At 36.9% G+C, this 20,130-nt stretch overlaps 2 protein-coding genes across 2 annotated transcripts; one reads left to right on the plus strand and one right to left on the minus strand.

Moving 5' to 3' along the window:
* Window positions 1-5,968: 5,968 nt before the first annotated feature.
* Window positions 5,969-9,294, minus strand: LOC103412641 (mitochondrial dicarboxylate/tricarboxylate transporter DTC-like). Its single transcript, XM_008351183.4, has 6 exons — window positions 8,986-9,294; window positions 8,646-8,729; window positions 8,109-8,170; window positions 7,568-7,929; window positions 6,575-6,789; window positions 5,969-6,470 (listed from the first exon to the last, which is right to left on the minus strand). Exons 1-6 carry the CDS (start codon window positions 9,100-9,102, stop codon window positions 6,414-6,416), a joined length of 897 nt encoding a protein of 298 aa, XP_008349405.2. The 5' UTR covers window positions 9,103-9,294; the 3' UTR covers window positions 5,969-6,413.
* A 6,861-nt stretch (window positions 9,295-16,155) lies between these two features.
* LOC103412642 (tubulin alpha-5 chain) lies at window positions 16,156-19,626 on the plus strand. Its single transcript, XM_008351184.4, has 5 exons — window positions 16,156-16,435; window positions 17,308-17,522; window positions 17,608-17,807; window positions 18,198-18,706; window positions 19,011-19,626. The coding sequence occupies exons 1-5, from the start codon at window positions 16,323-16,325 to the stop codon at window positions 19,321-19,323; spliced, it is 1,350 nt and encodes a 449-aa protein (XP_008349406.1). The 5' UTR covers window positions 16,156-16,322; the 3' UTR covers window positions 19,324-19,626.
* The last annotated feature ends 504 nt before the right edge of the window (window positions 19,627-20,130 follow it).

Genomic DNA, 20,130 nt, shown 5'->3' on the forward strand with positions numbered 1-20,130 from the left:
TTATCTTGTTTGGCACTATCAGTTACAATTGTTACATGAAAGTCATGGAATTCTTGGATTTGTGGATGGATCTCGTCGATGTCCTACTCGATTTGAGAAAGATTATGAGCTTGAAGGAGTTGAAACTGATGATTTTCAAATCTGGAAGATGCATGATTGTGCTCTCATGCAACTCATCATTGCAACACTGTCTCATACTGCTATGTCCTGTATCATTGGTTGTGTGACTTCATATGATCGTCCAACTCAATTTGGTTCCTCTAATTACAATGGAGGCTTTCCTGCTTCTGGTTTTCGAGGAAGAGGAAGAGGAAGAAACAATTTTCCTTCTAACAACCGATTCAATGGTGCTGGAATTCTTGGTTCACCAAAGCCTCATGTCTCTACCTGTCCCGAGCATGGCTTTGATATTCCTGTGTGTCAAATCTGTACCAAGAAGGGCCACCTAGCTTCAAATTGTTTTCAACGGCATTCTAGTCCCATTTCTTCATCCTCCAGAGTTCAATGCCATATTTGTTGGAAGTTTGGTCACACAGCTATCCAGTGTTATCACAGGGCAAATTTCTCTTACCAAGGGAGACCACCTTCACCTAATCTTACTGCCATGCATACAACTTATCAGCCTTCTGCACCTCAGGAGTCTTTTTGGGTGGCTGACACAGGTGCTACTTCACACATGACCTCAGATATTGCTGCTCTCAATTTGGCAGAACCATATCCAGGCAATGAAACAATCACTACAGCAAGTGGTGCAGGTTTGAAAATATCTCATATTGGTTCCACTACCTTAAAAACTCCTCGTTATGCATTTGAGTTGAAGAAAATATTGCATGTGCCTCATTTGTCTCAACATCTATTATCCATATATAGCTTGTGTAAAGACAACAAATGCAGGTTCATTTGTGATGAATTCTGTTTTTGGATTTAGGACAAGCTCACAGGGACAATCCTCCTCCAGGGACTGTGTAGAGATGGTCTTTACCCTATACCTTTCCATATTCCACATCATCTAGTTTCTCAAGCACAAAAGCATACTGCATCCTTCAAGCAACAAGTTTGCTATCTTGGACATCAAGTCAAAATAAATTTGTGGCACAAACGATTAGGGCATCCATCCAACATTGTTGTTTCTACAATGTTAAGTCAATCTAAAATCCCTACATCGGTTGATAATGTGTCTTCTGTTTGTACCTATTGTCTTGAAGGCAAGTTAACCAAACTGCCATTTGTGTTTCCTGCACATAAAGTTGTACAACCCTTAGAAGTGATACATAGTGATGTTTGGGGGCCTTCTTCTACTGTCTCAGTTGAAGGTTACAAATACTATGTAAGCTTTGTCGATGAATGTACCAGGTTTACCTAGATCTTCCCATTAATAAATAAAAGTGAAGTTTACAGTGTATTTGTTCACTTTTATCACTTCTTAATTACCCAATTATCTGCCAACATGAAAGTTTTTCAAAGTGATGGTGGTGGTGAGTATACAAGCCATAGATTTACACAGTTTTTACTTGAAAAAGGTGTCCTTCATCATAAGTCATGTCCCTATACCCCAGAGCAGAATGGTCTAGCTGAAAGAAAGCATAGACACATTCTTGAGACAGCTATTACCCTTTTACAAACTGCAGCATTACCATCCAAGTATTGGTTTCATGCTTGTGCCATTTCTGTGTATTTGATCAATAGGATGCCTTGTCAAACTTTAAAGATGTCATCTCCTTTTTATTGTTTGTTTGGTACTCTACCAACACTCTCTCATCTTAGAGTGTTTGGTTGTGCATGTTTTCCATTATTAAAACCCTACAATTCTTCCAAGCTACAACCCAAAACCGCACAATGTGTTTTTATAGGGTATGCAGGCCAATATAAGGGTTACCTATGTCTCAATCCAGTTTCTGAAAAAATTCTTGTTTCAAGGCATGTATTGTTTGATGAGGAACGTTTCCTTATTCTTCTATCACTCAATCTTTTGCTACATCTTCATCATATAAATCATCATCATCATCTGCACTACACACTCCACCTTTGGTCACTTCACAGAATGTCACAGTCTCATCACTTCCCATTTCATCTTCTCCTTTACCCTCTCGAGCCACAGAGTCCTCCGCTATTGCACCCCCTAATGCCTCAGAGTGTTCCTATACACATATTCCTCGAGCTCCAGAGTCTTTTACTACCTCATTATCAACCTCTGCATCCTCTACACAGTCTGCTGTCCCTTGTGATCCAGATTTTCAAACTGAAAATCTGCAAGTTGTCTTTCCTCTTCCTACTGTGAATCTGCACCATATGCAAACTAGGTCCAAAAGTGGGATAAGTAAAAAGAAGGCTTTCTCTGCAAGTGTTCAGTCCTCTGTTGATGTTATCGAACCTACAACTTTTAAGGCAGCTCATAAACTTTCTGAATGGAAGGTTGCTATGCAAGAAGAAATAGATGCTTTGCATGCTCAAAATACCTAGACATTGGTTCCAATGCCTCCAGATAAGAATTTAGTGGGTTGCAAGTGGGTGTATAGACTCAAAAGGCATCCAGATGGTTCCATAGCCAGATACAAGGCTCGCTTAGTAGCCAAAGGCTACAGTCAAGAAGAGGGTATTGATTATAATGAGACTTTCAGTCCAGTTGTCAAACCTACTACAGTTAGGTTAATTTTAGCTTTGGTTGCACATTTTAAATGGTCATTAAGGCAGTTGGATGTTAAAAATGCGTTCTTACATGGTGATCTTCATGAAGAAGTCTATATGTCTCAGCCACAGGGGTTTTAGAGTACTAATCATCCTTCTCATTATGTTTGTAAGCTCAGCAAGTCTTTGTATGGTTTGAAACAAGCTCCTCGAGCTTGGAATGAGAAATTCACTAGCTATTTGCCTGGATTGGGGTTTCAATCTTCACTTGCAGATCCTTCATTATTTGTTCAACATTCCTCTCGTGGCACTGTGGTTCTTTTGCTATATGTGGATGATATCATCCTTACAGGGAGTTCTTCTGAGTTAATTGATGCAGTTATTACAGACTTGACAAAGGCATTTGATATGAAGGATCTGGGCCAATTGAACTATTTTTTGGGATTGGAAATCAATTACTTGTTTACAGGACTATTTGTTTCTCAAACTAGGTATATTAGGGATCTCCTTCATAAGGTTGATTTACAAGACTCTAAACCATGTGCTACTCCTTGTTTACCCTATCACAGGTTACTTAAATCTGAAGGTACTCCTTATCACAGTCCTGAACAATACCGCAGTATAGTCGGTGCTTTACAGTATTTAACTTTCACTAGGCCAGACATTGCTTTCTCAGTAAATCAGTGCTGTCAGTTTATGCATAATCCTATGGATTCTCATGTTGTGGCTGTCAAGAGGATCTTAAGGTATCTTAGTGGCACTTTGGATTATGGTCTTCATTTTCAATCTGGAAAACTGCAATTGCAAGCTTATTGTGATGCCGACTGGGCTGGTGATCCCAATGATAGGAGATCTACATCTGGACACATTGTTTATTTTGGTTCTAGTCCCATCTCTTGGGCTTCCAAGAAGCAACATACAATCTCTAAGTCTTCCATAAAGGCAGAATATTGAGCTCTTGCCATTGTTGCAGCTGAGTTGACATGGATTAGGCAGCTACTGCGTGTTTGCATATCCCTCTTGGTGTTGCTCCAGTGATATATTGTGATAATATATCGGATATTGCTCTTTCCTCTAATCCAGTGTTTCATTCCCAAGTGAAACATATAGAAATAGATTATCATTTTGTTAGAGAAAGGGTTATTCGAGGAGACCTCAATGTTCAACATGTTTCTTCCAATGAGCAGTTTGCAGACATCTTCACCAAGGGCTTGTCTACTTCCTTATTTCTTCACCATTGTTCCAATCTTATGTTTGGATCCTCCAAGCATATGATTGAGGGGGAATGTAAGGAGATGAAGGTTCCAGATGATGACAAGTGTCAAGAAGTTAAGTAATAAGTTGTTAGGGCTGTTGAAAACAGTTAGCAGAATATACTTAGTGTGTAAGACAAAATGTAATGACTATATATATACTTGTATTGCTACTGTAAGATTCATTCAATACAATTGAGATATAATTCAGTAACAGTTTCCTTCTCTTCGAAGTTTTCCTCTTCTCTCTATATGCTTTCTCTCTCTGAAAACACCATTGCAGAAGCTTCATCTTCTGCATCTTTACAATCTTCACTTTTACTTTAATGTTTTGCTTCTAAGCATCTCGCTCAACTGTTCTGTTATACTGCATACAAATGACATTGAACATCCGTCATGCTTCATCTTATTAATGAAGTAATTTCCTGAAGAGGGGGCGGGGGTGCGTGTGGGTTGGGGGGGTGAGGTGATAGCACAAAAAATACCTTTTTAACAGCAAGGGACATGTTGGTTTGATTTCTATCCCCATCCAAGCGCTCATATTGATCAAGATCCCCTTTCATTTCTCGTTCTGCCCTTTCTGACTCTGAAATATTAAGGAAAACTTAGTCAGATTAAAGGACTGAATGTCTCATACTCTTCTAGCACAAGAAGAACCCAGCTGCATAAAATTGTCAAAACCCTAGCCCATAATCTTTCATTTTCTTTTCATCTCTCTCTGCGATTTTCTCTCCTGTATTGGCACAATAGTTATTGTGGTAAGAGATAGGTGATTTTGAAATCAAATTTACCACCAGAGCTTGCGCAGCTTCCATGATTTCCGATCGACTTCCTATTTCTGCAAACCCGGGTGCGAAGACGACATATAAAGCTTCCGGCTTTTGATGTTTTGTCTCTATATACGAGTCATTATAAAACATCTGAAACGCGAGATCGATTCGTCCATCTCGATTGTTTTTATATAATAAAAAACTTGAAAAATAAAAAATGAAAAAAAAAAAGAACAAGAAGATGAACAGTTGGGCTGGGAGTGTAACGGTTGCTGGGGTGGGAGGGGAAGAAGAAGATGAACAGTTCATATTCCTTACTTATTTTTTTTACTTTTTTTAGTTTTTAATTATACAAAAAGAAAAATTGCTTTAAATTCTTAAAATAATATTTAACAAAAAGAAATTTTCTTTTGTTAAATTCACGTGGCATCATATCATTGGATGGTGGACTTACACGTGTGCCAAGTCAGCACACTAACAGAAAAATTGACAGAATTAAACGGCAAGGACGACATTGATGTTTGGTGGTACATTTCAGGGACTACATTGAGTGATTTTCAATTTTAAGGATCATCTTGATGAGGTTGGTCAATTTCAATGACCATATGATAAAAACCCTTTTAAATTTTTTATTTAAAATTGAACACAAACAGTACCTGACGAAAATTGATCATACGATATACGATGAATAGACATGATTGACGGATCTCCGAGATCCTTACAAAGAGAATCCGGAGAGGTTTCGGATTCCCTATATCTTCCACTTCATACCCGTTTTGGCTTTTGTGAATTAGCTTTGTATTTATTTATTCTTTTGACCCTTTTATTATCTGGTGGACATGGATTAAAAAAAAAATTACCTGGTGGACAAGGTCTTCTTCACCATTACATCTCGATTTTAAACTTTTCTCCATTTTCATAAGAATTTAGTGCAGATTATATATCAATTATCGAAAAATAAAGACATTGAGTTTTATGATTATTATTGCGTTGTTTGCGTTCATGAAGGTTTTCTCAACATTCTTATGGCTTTATTCTATTTAAAAATTTAATCTTAATTTCAAGGATGCGTTATCCGAGCGACAAAATTGACGTTTTAGAGCTTTAACACTAAAATCAATCAGCATCTTCTCCATAGTTTGTATGCATCCTCATTTGATGTGCAACGTGACTTGTGAGAAGAGAGAAAAGCACAACCAAAGTCTCTCTCCAAGGCAAGGGATCGAAGATGTGGATAATTTTGGTAACCCAATCGATCTAAAGCTTAGAATTCATTCCAACAAAGAGATTCACTGGTGATTGATTTATGCAGAATGCAGATGCAACGACCGCCCTCGGTCAAAAACATATTCGTTTAACATGATCATGCAGTACAAGCAACACAAACTATCAACCTGCAGAGCTTCAAACGCCAAACCCCTGCTTATAATGTAAATGTGGTGTACAAAATTTATTATTTCGCCTCGACATTCATTCCTTGTCCAATTGTTCCTAACGAGAAGATCCCTCTCGAGTACTAAACTTCAGAATCAATCACAAGGGGTGTAATCCTCCCTACCATTCCAGTCACACCCGAAAAATTACTAGTACAAATATCATAAATTCAAGTAAATCCTACTCCAACTCCGATATTAAAATTCTCAATATTCAGTTCCGACTCTGTAGGCGCGATTTTGCAGAAACAGGACTGCAATACAACTAGAAAACTTATTGTTTGAAGTTTTTAAACTCAACTCCAGCAGAAATATCCGTCCACGCAGATAAACTACAACCCAACTTTCTTTTCCAACTTCTGGATCTGGTTGAGGAAAATCCATGTCATCTGCATAATTTAACACCAAATAATCAGAATATGATCGAGAAAAATGTCGGCACCTGAAAATAAATGGAACGACCCTAGAGGAAGAAAGAGAGCGAGAAGAGTACCATGACATGGGGAGCAATTCTAACACAATATACCGGAAACCCAGTGTAAAATTTCAATGGTCCTCCTGCTTTCAGGGTTTTCATGGCACAATCAAAAGAGCCAGTGTATGGATACTTCCCCTGGGCATCAGGCTGCATTTTCTGAATTTGGGTTTTCACATAGTCAAAGGGCAAACTGCAAGCAGCAGCGAAAAACCCTGAAACGGTACTGGCACCTACAAAGAGAAAGGAAGCACTTGTCAATTCACCATAAGCATAGGCCAAATATTAACCGCAGAATAGAGAGAATGGAAAATATGAAATTAAGAGTTAACATTCCCCTTATGTTGGCGGCCATAAGCATAGGCCAAAACTAGAAATTTCAATACCTGCTTTCCACGAGGACAACGTAGGATGAAATACCATGTAGATCATTAATAAAATGCCGGAGACTAATTACAGTGAAACAAAAATAATATAATATACTTTCACTTTTTTGGCATAAAATATAGTTTCAATTTGATAATGCGGATATAAAGGGAAGAAAGAGAGAGTGAGGTCAGCACTCAACTAGAATAATTGGAAAAGCAAATATCATTGATGAACACAAAAACTGTATGTGGGCCTAGGGGTCAAGACAAGATTCAGGAAAATTTGTCCAACTTCTCTACAGACCCAACCGATGACGATGTTGTTCAATGATAAATTTTGGACCCGTGAAAACACCGAGAGATGTTTTGACTATGTAGGTTTAACTCTACAATGTTCATTCCAAATCTTTCCGCACATAAAGCAAAACCTGCCTTAATAAATGAAGTCCATTACTCTTCTTTCCATGTTAACAAAACTGAATATTTTCATTACTCACAAAAAGAATCAGTCAAAAAGAGTAGACTGAAGAAATGCTTCGGATATCAGTAGAAGTTAGAAAAATCAAGCTAATTTCAATCACATCCAAAATAATTTAAAACAAAAAAAGAATCACCTTTTTATACTACTTGCAAAGAATCTTACCCAAGATAGTAGCAGCTTCACCAAATCCAAGGGTATCCTTGCAAAACTCAACACTTTGATCATAAGAGGCAAGCATTCCCATGTTCAATGCCATCGCTCTAACTACAGTAGGGCCTGCACCTTTCCAAAGTGCCAAAACCCCTTCATCTGCAGTAATGCGATAGAGAGCATGGAAAGCATTTGTGTAGTTCCGGCGCTGAGCAGCAGGCAAAGTAGCATCAGCTTGCATACGAATGAGTGCTAAATCTGCTGGACTTCCAACAGATGCTCCAATGGCACCAGCGGTTAGCCCACACAAGGCTTTCTGGTATAGAGGTAGGGGCTTCCCATCATTGGCCTCAATTGCTTTGTTTGTCAGAATCCTAAACAGGTTTATCAAATTCAGATTAACAAGATGATAAAACAACAATTTACATATAAATCATCATGTGATACTTAAAAAGATCTACAAAACCAAACTAAACAAAAGCAAATCTATCACTAAAACAATTCAAATGCTTTCAAAAGCTCACTTAAAGTCTGGATTTTGCAAAAGACTCACCTGAATGATCCAAGACGAGCTGTGGTATATGTAGCTTGTCTTAGTAGTCCAGCAGAGAGTCCCTGCTCATAGAATTTCAGTTTAGATAAACTATCATTTTAACACGTAAACTCAAGTCAATCAATCAGCACATACAACATCAAGAACTTTAAGTCAATAAAAAACATTCTTCTACATTCCGAACCTCAAATCTGACAATACCATAAATTGCATTAGGATTCGGGAATCAGAGAGAAAGGGTTTGGAATACAATTTTAAGTTTAAATTGGTTGGATGTGATATGAAAGACAACACTTTTTAGTCAAATACATGGATGAACTAAAACTTCAGTAGATATAACGCCTTGGTAAAATGTGTGATTCGAAAGCCTATATCAAGTGATCATTCTGAAAGAACTTATCTTTAACAAATCTTTACCGGTACAAATTCAAATCTAAACACCTTACAAGCATCACTTGATTTGAAATATCATTCAACACTGGATCAACAAGATATATGAAAAGTACTCAAATTCTAATCACATTTTAAGAAGTATACCTTATACAAAGCACCAACACCTTCCTCTTTAATCATGGTCCTGGTGACCTGGGCAGCTGATCCCTGACCCAATTGAATTCTCACCTGTACCAGCCAAGATAACAAGAACCCAGAAAGCATGAGTTCCAATTAACCAAATTATAGTACAAATCAAAACAAAAACTTTCAGAAAAATAAAAAAAAACTAAAAAATCCCAGATCTAAAAATCATCAAGGAACCCCGATTTCAGCTCAAAAATTGAAGTGGAAATCAATAAAAACGAAAGCAAAAAAACATGGGTTCAATCCAAATCTCAAAAATGTAAAAAAAGATTCAAACTTTAACAGTCCAAAAACTCACCTTGATCATATCGATTGGCTGGATGACACAGGTAGCAAGCATACCAGAGGCTCCGCCATTGACGAAGGGCTTAATGGTTGGCCAAACACCAGATTTGGGCGTACCTTTGTCTCCCATAATTTGGATTGGAAATGAAGAAGTGAGGAGCTCGAAGAAGGGAGAGAAAGGGCGGAGGCTGCTTTTGCTTTGGAGTCGCAGAAGATGAGAAAACGGAGGCAATTTAACAGCCTAAACTACTCGCACTCCTAATAAACCCTCTGCCTCCTCCTTCGTTTCCTCACGACATGAAAATTATTTTAATAAAAAAGGAAAATTAAAATGGACAGCTTGTCATATGACCTCACAAGTCTACTAAATTACAATGGTAGAACTACTTTAGGCCAGTTGTGATTTATTATTGTTTAAGCCCACTCTAAATATTTTTTTTTATTGAAAAAAAATAGTGATTTTCTATTTGTATAAAATAATTAAAAGTCCATGACCATCGTTCTAATTATCCTTTTTTTATTAAGGATAATTTAGATTAAAACCCTCACGAAGTGTGACTTTTTTTTTCCCTATAATACAAAAAGAAAACTTGTCTAAATGTTGTTCGTTAAATTATGAATGAATTTTTATTGATTCTCCCTTACAATTACATTGGAAATACTTTGAACGATTATTTCTAAAATATAATTAAACTGTCGCTTTTGAAGATATTGCTCCATAGTTTTCATCTAAAATATATCAAACTAACTCTATAGTAAACAACTAAAGTATTTTTGTTTAGTAGGTCAATTAGGCCAAACAAACAATTTATCACTCGTCTAATTCTCAAATTGGTATAGAAGATTGAAACCATATTTGATGTGCCAATAGAACACTAGGAGTGTCACATCCCGGTCCGAGCCCCCGCCACATCTCGGGCTCGCCCTCACGGTTTTGTTTCTGGGAACTCACACGAGAACTTCCTAGTGGGTCACCCATCATGAGATTGCTCTCGCGCAGACTCGCTTAACTTAGGAATTCCTACATAACCCAAAGCCAGTGAGCTCCCAAAAGGTCTCGTGTTAGGTAGAGATGAGAATATACATATAAGACTTATAGAATCCACATACATAAACGATGTGGGATGTTACAAGGAGTATATTCAACTGAACTTTTATTACACCAAATCAGTATGGGTTTTTTTTTTCTTCAATATTTTATTAACTTAAAAACAAACGTGTTTGTAATAAAATAATTAGTTCTAGTGTGTTGGCGAAAGAGAGTAGGCTGGGAGTCAAATTTGACTGGCCAAACTAAAGAGAAGAATTGGGATCATGAGTTCTCCCTTTCCACACTTTAGTAAATATTCTCCCTAAACCCTTGGAGATGTTATGAGATGATAGAAGAGAATTGATTATGTCAAAATAGTTGCAAGGGTATATTTGGACATAAAGATAGGTAGTGTTATTAGACACCCTTATTGATTTTTTTCTATTGAACTTCTTTATTTTATTCAATTGAACGGTCAGAAATTGAAAGAAGTGTGTGAGAAGTAAAAATTGACGTGTGAATAACACCACCTTAAAAATATATACAAAATAATTGATGTAGGTTATGAAACTCTTATATTGGCTTGCTTGTGAGCTTTAATTTAAAGTGATAAGACAAGTGACTTAAACGTAGTAATTTCGTTGTGCATGCATGTTAGACAACGAGATCAAACATTGTCAAATGTGAAACTATAGTAAACTACATTTGAAACACGTTTTAAGGATGGATGGAGCAATCATTTCATTAGTTGTGGTTGTTGTTGTTGCCGTTCTATGTATTCAAAGAAAGCTCACGAATGTAGCAACATTGACTTTCTGATGAGAGTCTGACGAGGAAGGAAGGAAACTCAACGGCATTTGCTTGTCTTTAGACTACATGCACTCCCACTTTATATCATATTACATTATATAGATACAATCTAAGCTATGAAAAGGGCAAATAAGTAATTAACTAACTTACTTTTCGCTGTAAAGCAATAGGCATGGAGACGTTAAGAATATTTTTTTTTTCATGCGCAGATGCACTGCATATTACAAAAAGATTAACGAGAATTTTTTTAGGATTCTCTTTATGAAGATCTTGTAGATCTTTAAATCGTATTTGTTCATCATATATTATACGGTTATAAATTATTTTAAATATTTTTATTTACAATTAAATATAAATAATAATTAATAAAAACTAATCGCACAAGTATAATAAATAAACACGATTTAAAGATTTATAAGATCCTCCCAAAGATGATCCGCCTCATTCCAAAAAGATCGATATTTTCAGGGGAATTCGATGCCTCCAAAATAAATGGTCATGTTGGGAGGCTATTTTGGTAATTTCGAAATAAGGATTCGTGCTGCCCATCGCCCGCCTCACGAGGACCTCAGCTTATCCAACCAGCCAAGCTGCCAAAGGATTATTCACAAATATTAAATTACAAAACCGTCCAGGTTATAAGATATTCGAGCCTTTTTTTGGGTCGACCCTCTCTTACTTTTGGGTGAAATGTTAGAGCTTTTAGAAACCAGTCATCACTAACGTGAGGAGTTTGATTTTTGTGTGAACAACATTTGATACCATCCTTACGAGAATCTTACATTGGGGAATTAAGGAATATCTTGTAAAGTTTGAATACATTCCTTATTGTACAGTTAAATTAATCTCATCGCATTACGAGCATCTTCACTCATTATTGGAGGGCATAGGCAATGAAGTTGCCCTCACTATTTACTCTATCTGTTTGGTTGGAAGGAGGAAGGGGAAGGAAGATTACTATTCATAAATATATTTTTTATTTTGTTAATGTTTTTTTTGTTTTATTCCCACATGTCATTATTTATCATCGAGACCTTGGTTCTTTTTCCTACATCAAGTACCATTAGAGCAGGTTATCCGCTACAATTGAAGATCATGCCTATGATTTACAATTTGTTTGAAGGGCGAGATATTTTTCAGTGTGACTGAAACACGGGATGTTACATCACGTGTCACTATACAAATTGTGAGATATGTGTGTTAAAAAGTTAATAACTTAAATATTAAAATTTTCTACCACTTATATAAAAACACATAATGTACCACTCATGTTCCGATCACAATGAAATTTTTCTCTTGAAGAGCACACTGTCAAATAAATTAGTTTCATCAATTGAAATTTACCACCAATTTATGATGAGCACGTTGATGAAGACAAGTGAATAATCATTTTGTGAATGAAGTTGATGAGGATGGTAGCGAGCCTTCCATACTTTAGATGGTAAGATGTGCCTACAAGAAGCTTTCAATGTACTCCAAGCATGATGCAAATGGAGATGCTTCAAACCTACAAGGAATGGATGATGGCAAAGGGCTACTGATGTCCCAGATGAATTTTGAAAAGAATTTCGGGTAGTCTATAATTTTTATGACTTCAACATGGATGGAACAAGGCGGTGTCCATCCTTCCTCAAGCCTAGCTGTGATGCTTAAAGAGGCCACTCATGTGATAAGTTGCGGTTATGAAGACAAAACTGAATGGGGTTTAAAACTAGATTGGATTTACAGATTTATCACAAATAACATTCTAACGGGTTTAAAGATACATTTTCGTGGTTGGAGGTCATTTTCAATCAAGAAGAAGGAACTAGGGCCTGCAATGTTTGGAAGATTGGGGAAGTGGTGTTTTTGCGAATATTTTGTGGCTTGGAACACTATGATTGCCTTGAACTTCATTTTACTATTTGGATAATGTTAGGAAGATCAAATTTGCAAACCAAATGATGTGGTTATAGATGGTTGAATTATTAATTAAGTGTCGATTAACGTGTTTGTCTTTACTACTATGGTTGCTATGGAAAAATCTGCAAGGTCATCCCAAAAGATTGAGGAATACCAAATGAAACTCGAGGACGATTTTTCTTTTAAAAAGGGAGAATGATGATGGAACCAAGGCTTAAGGAAAAACAAATTGAAAATTTCTCGTTGGCATTTGAAATTCAAGTAATAAGGACATTTTAATTTATTTTTAGTGACATAGGAACTTGTTAAGTCATTTTTAGAGTTTCTTAGGAAGTTGATACATATTTATGTTACTTTATCTTTAGTTCCTTTAAATATTGATGTATTAGAAGCCTTTGGGGACTAGACTTTAATGAATTAAAATATATTTTGCTATGTGCAATTGAAGTGAGCGATTTCTCCTTTCCCCATCAAGCGTTTGGCTTGGTTGTGTGAGCGAATCCACGATTAGTAACGTCGAGCAAGCTCCGTTGCCCTTGGTTGAGCGAATCCCAGGTCATCTATCCCTCATCTATTCGAGACCCTTTATCCTTTCCTACATCAATTATCGCTGTAGATTTTTGTTTAATTTTAAATGTTTAATTTGCAAGTATGTTGAACTTTGTAAGATTTTTTAAATAATATTTTTTTGGTTATTTTTATGATTTTTTTAGAGGATTAATCCTAGCTGTTGATTTTTATTTATTTATTTTTAAATCAGAGGCTCTTAAAGCACTTGACGCAGAACCGAGTACAATGACGTTCTAGGATTCATATAGACGATCCCTCTTAGTATGAAAAAAACTTTGTTGTTGTAGAGGCTCTCAAAGCGCCACATGGCAGCTGCAAAATTTTCCTTTTTTTAACCATTGGGAATCTAACGGTTATGGGTTGGGCTGTCACATGAGTGGGGCCCTACCTCACCCTTCTAATTGAAAGGACGAAAGCCCGTGCAACTGTTGCAAGGGCAGAAGCCCTTGCTCCAATTGATTCTCCAACTTTGGACCCGTGGAGGAGGTTTTTCTAGGTTGGAGGCAATTTAACCCAATTGTAAGGGCAATAAAGAGACAGGTGGAGATGCTCTAATACGCAAACACTAATTCACTAGAATAAAATAACTAAAATCCAAGTTTGCCGTGTATGCTGATCACTTGGATCAGTAGTCATACGTGATCTGTGGCATGGTTGAATTATTCGTGATGGGGAGATTATATATTTATACAAGTACGTATACCTTACGTGTTCTTGATCATATGGCATGCGCCATGCAAAGTCTTTTCATAAAAAAATCAGTGACTCACACAGCTATAAGTCAGATTCCCCAAGATGGTAACTGCTTGGACGGTTGGACCTAAATTTTCATACTCCGATCACAATCAAGGTTCTTAATTAGGTTTTAATTAAATCGTGGAATAAAATTACATTTAATACTATTAGGTCTCTTGGTAGTGTGTGCGCTCATGGAGTGATGAATTGATAATGTACTAGTTTGGAGATTCAAGCAACCAAAATTACCAATCCGAAAAAGCAATCTGCTCGAACGACAAGAAAGTGCGATCATAAAGAAATTGATATTTTGTCATAAATCATTTAACAATATAGAAAATAACTCAACTACTTATAAGTAAATAATGTGTAATCTCATATTCTCAACATTTCTCACTCGATAATGTATATATTGAATCTAAAGAAAACCAATTATAATGATTCATAAATTCTCTTTCATTGCGCAACATACTAATGGTTTGAGTAAATATATTACGCTGCTAATTCCAAGCTCGGATAAAAGAAAAGAAAAAATGCATTAGTTAATCGACAGTCGACGCTCCGTTTTTACGTCGAATCCTTATAATACTAATGGTTTGCACACAAGCTGTATTGGTTGGTTGGTCCCTTGAATTATAATGCTTATTACTGCGGCGCGGCCCAACTTCAACTCGTGTATATATGGTCCTCAACCTCTAGATTTTCTCTCTGAAACAATGCATGAGTGCCAACTATTATGCCAACTATTGTATAGAACCAACGAAGAATAAAATATCTATGGGTTCAAAAAATAATGATAAATAAGAGGGGGAAAAGTTTGGTGCAAGTACATCCAGCAGAAACAACAGCTAATCACACTCGAAGGACGCTTGGCTTGCTGCACATGGACAAGCTGGTGCGCCAACTTTTACCCATATTGCCCCTCCAAAACCAACCCCGAGTATAGTACTATTTTTTTCTTCTTCTGATATGGAATGTTTTTAAAACGATAAAAACTAAAAGGGAGTGTTACACAAAGTCTGACAAAATCATTTTAATTTAGGATAGTGCTATCTACGTACACATTTCTACTCTGCACATATTTTTTTATTCAATTTTTGACTTTTAAATCAAAAAAATTGAAGAATATCAAAAGGATAGGATGAATCGATGCTAGAGTATACGAGCGAATCAATAGTGCTAGGGGAACGGGGGTTGAAGATTTGAGAGAGAGAGAATCGGGTGGCTAATGGGTGTTGCCTTCGGTGGCAGACTCTTGCTTGGGTGGAGAGGCTAGGGCATTTGAATTCTTTGATAGCATTTTTCTGATTTAGTTATTTGGTTTGTGTAGTTTTTTTTTGCTATCTTTGTTCCTTCTTTAAATTAATTTGCAAACATATTTACATTTAAAAAAAAACCGTAATAGGATGAATCACATTGACTTATTAGAGTAAAACACAAGGATTAAATCGATCAAATGAAAAATACAAGGATTAAATTAGCTAATGGAATAAAATACAAGGACCGTTTAACATTTAAGCCTTATTTATTTTGAATCAGTCTAAAACTAGTTGATGATTCATTGTAATACAAGTGTGAGACCATTATCAAATGAAGAATGCGTTGATATAAGTTTAGGAAACACTGATGAAAAATTGCGACGATATAGCTACGGAAATGGAATTAGCAACGGAATCATGCTAATATAAGGGTGAATCATGCTAATACAAGGGTGAAACTATTATCCGATGAAGACTTGATTGCGAGTTGGATACGAGGTTATGATGAGGATAACACGATCGACCCCGTTTCAATCCGGCCCTTCGTAGTCCAAATTCCAAAACGGGCAATGACCTAGAAGGGCAAAGGAGTCAATAACGTTGAAACATAGTCAATGAAAAAATAGAATTTTAACAAAAAGTTATCGGTAATGTTCATTTTAATGAAAAACCACATTTTTACACTAAAAAGTCAATTCTGATACTATTGATTTTATCATTTATTTTATCCTTATCTTTAAAATTTAAAGTTTTCAAATCATTTTCATTAGTTTTCTAGATGAAAAATGTACAGGTGGGACCCAAGGTTAGGGTGGCGCCAAATGGCAGCGGGAGGAGAGCTGTCTCTTTTTTTATTTGTAGCGGACTTCAAATTTTTGTCCATTCCCATTTTATCGAAAAAAGGGCAAAACACACCCACAAAACCCACAAGAATAGCAAAACAGGGGATACCATATCAATAGCACGCAGAGAGAAATAACATAGATAGCGAGAGACTTCTGCAGTTCATAAAGTTTCAATTTTTATCGAAGAAAAGAGAGAGAAATGAGAGAAATTATAAGCATTCATATTGGGCAGGCTGGAATTCAGGTGGGCAATTCATGCTGGGAGCTCTACTGCCTCGAGCATGGAATTCAACCTGATGGGCAGATGCCCAGGTTGGTATTTTTTTCCTTGTTTCTTATCATCTCTGCTGATATTTCTATTTACATATGCACTTTTCTGTGGATTTGTTTGTTTATTTTTGGTGGGTTTCTCAAATGTTAGTCGATGAATGTGTTTTTTTATTCTGACTTTATCATTTGGAAAATTAAAATAGGTAACTTTAACAAATAGGTGTTTGCGATCTTCTTTTGTATGAATTTCAGATGTATGATTGTTGTTATCTGTTTATCTGGGGGTGTATCTGTTGATTACATTGATATTTTTTTGGAGTTTTAGGTTCTTTTGAGCGGTCTTTCATGTACTTTTGATGCAGCTGAAGAATCAAGCATGGATTTTCTGAATGTATTCGATGGGGAAGCTAAAAGTTAACATAAAAGAAATAGAATTCAATTCAATTTAATCCGATTGATCGTATGCATTTGCTTTCTTTGCAAGGTTGTTGTAACCGACACGTCTTGAGTCGGGTGTGCTTAGAGATCGTATCAAGGAATAACAATAAAACTTTGTTGATCTTCTGATAATAAGGGTAATGCTAGGTAGACCAACTATGTAGACCAAATTTTGTAAACCATGACCTGGTTGTTGATGATTGAATTATTACTTAAGTGTTGATTAACGTGTTTATTTTCTATTGGTGACACATCCCATGGATTGCAAATTGGTCTAGAAAGTCGTTATACCTAGCGGTACTCTAGTAATAAGAAAGTTGATCTACTTAAACCCTAATAAAGCTTTATTGTTTTTCTCCTTTTGAGTTCATGGAATGTGAAGTTAAGCTTTAATGTGTTTTATGTTTGTAATTTAAGTCTGAATTTGTAGATGATTTGATTGCCTAATGGACAGTTATGGTTTTCTGTCTTCAAAGTGATACAACAGTGGGTAGCGGCCGTGATGCTTTCAATACCTTCTTCAGCGAGACTGGATCAGGCAAGCATGTCCCTAGGGCCATATTTGTCGATTTGGAACCAACTGTTATTGATGAAGTAAGGACTGGGTCTTACCGCCAACTCTTTCACCCCGAGCAGCTCATTTCTGGAAAGGAAGATGCTGCTAATAATTTTGCAAGAGGACACTATACAGGTAATGGATGCTACTTCTATCTTTCATTGATGAATGCTTTTATTATGTTAATCTCGTTGATTTAACCTCTGGTTGTGCTCTGCAGTTGGAAAGGAAATTGTAGATCTCTGCCTTGATCGAGTTAGGAAATTGGCCGATAATTGCACTGGTTTACAAGGATTTTTGGTGTTTAATGCTGTGGGTGGTGGTACCGGTTCTGGTTTGGGGTCTTTGCTGTTAGAACGCTTGTCCGTGGATTATGGGAAGAAGTCAAAGCTTGGATTCACCATCTATCCTTCTCCGCAGGTACTTACATCCACAAATATTATGATATTCGACTCTCCTTCAAAAGTCTATGCAGTTTCTTATGCAGAAGAATGTTTCTGTTATATGTTATCTTATGATTTCATAATTATAAGGCATCTTCTTTTTTAGAAAAATAAAAAGGTCGTACTCAGTGCACAAGGCTCCCGCTTTACGCAGGGTCTGGGAGAGGTGAATGTCGGCTAGCCTTACCCCCATTTATGGAGAGGCTGCTCCCAAGTCTCGAACCCGAGACCTACCGCTCATGGGCGAAGGCACTTGCCATCGCACCAAGTGCGACCTCTTCTTTTTTAGAAAAATAGAAAAGAGAAAAAATAATATAGGGGCCGTTGATATGGAGCTCATCTGTGCCTTAATTATTGTGTATTGCAGGTTTCAACAGCAGTTGTCGAGCCTTATAATAGCGTTCTCTCTACTCATGCTCTCCTTGAACACACCGATGTATCTGTGCTCTTGGACAATGAAGCTATCTATGATATTTGCAGAAGATCTCTAGACATCGAGAGACCAACGTACACCAATTTGAATAGACTGATATCGCAAGTCATATCCTCCTTGACAACATCATTGAGATTTGATGGAGCCATTAACGTTGATGTTACAGAGTTCCAGACTAACCTTGTACCATATCCCCGCATTCATTTCATGCTTTCCTCATATGCTCCTGTTATCTCAGCTGCAAAGGCATACCATGAGCAGATCTCTATTCCTGAGATCACAAATGCAGTTTTTGAGCCCTCAAGCATGATGGCCAAGTGTGATCCCCGGCATGGAAAATACATGGCTTGCTGTCTAATGTACAGGGGTGATGTTGTTCCCAAGGATGTCAATGCTGCCGTTGCAACTATCAAAACAAAAAGGACTGTACAGTTTGTTGACTGGTAAGAACAATGCCTAAAGAGGAAAAGAAAATGACGAAAAATACTTGCATATTTTTTAAATCATATCTAATGTTGTTGAAGAAACCTTGTTCAAATGCCATAGTCTCGACTCTCGAACATCAGTACACACAGTAGGAACGGAGATTTATTTATGATGCTGAAATTATCTTGATGCCATGGTTCTTTTCATCTTTAATAGCCAGTTTTCTTTCAGATAAACAGTTTAACCATTTGTGCATCATCCGTCTGAATTATGGTCCTCATATATGTTTTATCTGACGAGTTCGGTGGTTCAATTCTGCAGGTGCCCAACAGGTTTCAAATGTGGCATAAACTATCAGCCTCCAACAGTTGTACCAGGGGGTGATCTTGCCAAGGTTCAGCGAGCAGTGTGCATGATCAGCAACAACACTGCTGTGGCTGAGGTGTTCTCACGCATTGACCATAAATTTGATCTCATGTATTCCAAGAGGGCATTTGTTCACTGGTATGTGGGTGAGGGAATGGAAGAAGGAGAGTTTTCAGAAGCTCGTGAAGATCTGGCTGCTCTAGAGAAAGATTACGAGGAAGTTGGTGCCGAAGGTGTGGATGATGAAGAGGGAAGTGAAGATTACTAGTGTTGTAATGCAAGAGGAGCAGTGTTTTATCGTTCATCTTCAGCCATCTCTGTTCCTTTTGTTGTGTCGTACACTCCATCTCCATGCTGTGAAATTGTGACAATCGTCACTAAGTTCTGATTATGTTTCTCTCTCTCTCTCTCTCTCTCTCTCTCTCTCTCTCGTTTTTGTGGTAACAATGAAGTGACATTTCTGAAAAACCTGAATGTTTATGTTCTCTTTCAAAGATATTATTACGTTGTATGTTTCCCAGATGTTTCGAATAGTATTCGATACTCATTATATGACGGAATCTGGTTGGCATGTTGTTTCCCCATTTTTCCTTCAAGACGGTTTCATGCTATAACTTAATATCACTCATTGGTACACAATCCACTGTCTTCAAATACAGTTACATGTTAAGGTGAACTGGAAATGTGAACTTTTTCTGTAGGATAGTTTTGGGAAAGGAGATTCGAACTTGGGATCTCTTTTAACATAGAGAGGCCGGGAGCTTGTACGTGTTTTAAAATGTGGTTCGTAGATATATTTTCGCTTTCATCAGTTTGCAGCTATATGACGTTTTAACAACAGATAAACCTGGTTGATTAGTTCTGGTATTTTGGTCCTGTGGTCGTTATATAGCTGTGAACTGCACCAACTATTCTCATTTCCGCTTCTTCATATTAATTGAATGCCTTGTAGTATCGTGTTAGAAATTGTGGATCGAACATAATTGTTCTACATCAGATAAGTGATTCTCCAATATCGATATATTACGGCATGTTTACTTAATTGGAATGGAGAAGGTCGTGAATCAAGAAAGGG

This window comes from Malus domestica, chromosome 11 (genome assembly GCF_042453785.1).
Source record: "Malus domestica chromosome 11, GDT2T_hap1".
NCBI classification, from domain to species: domain Eukaryota; kingdom Viridiplantae; phylum Streptophyta; class Magnoliopsida; order Rosales; family Rosaceae; genus Malus; species Malus domestica.

Coding starts and splice junctions, on each gene's coding strand:
- LOC103412641 (XM_008351183.4), bottom strand. CDS start 9,102: ATGGGAGACAAAGGTACGCCCAAATCTGGTGTTTGGCCAACCATTAAG. Junction 8,730..8,985: donor AGCCAATCGATATGATCAAG/GTGAGTTTTTGG, acceptor TGGCTGGTACAG/GTGAGAATTCAATTGGGTCA. Junction 7,930..8,108: donor GCTCGTCTTGGATCATTCAG/GTGAGTCTTTTG, acceptor AAACCTGTTTAG/GATTCTGACAAACAAAGCAA.
- LOC103412642 (XM_008351184.4), top strand. CDS start 16,323: ATGAGAGAAATTATAAGCATTCATATTGGGCAGGCTGGAATTCAGGTG. Junction 17,808..18,197: donor CCATCTATCCTTCTCCGCAG/GTACTTACATCC, acceptor TGTGTATTGCAG/GTTTCAACAGCAGTTGTCGA. Junction 18,707..19,010: donor ACTGTACAGTTTGTTGACTG/GTAAGAACAATG, acceptor TCAATTCTGCAG/GTGCCCAACAGGTTTCAAAT.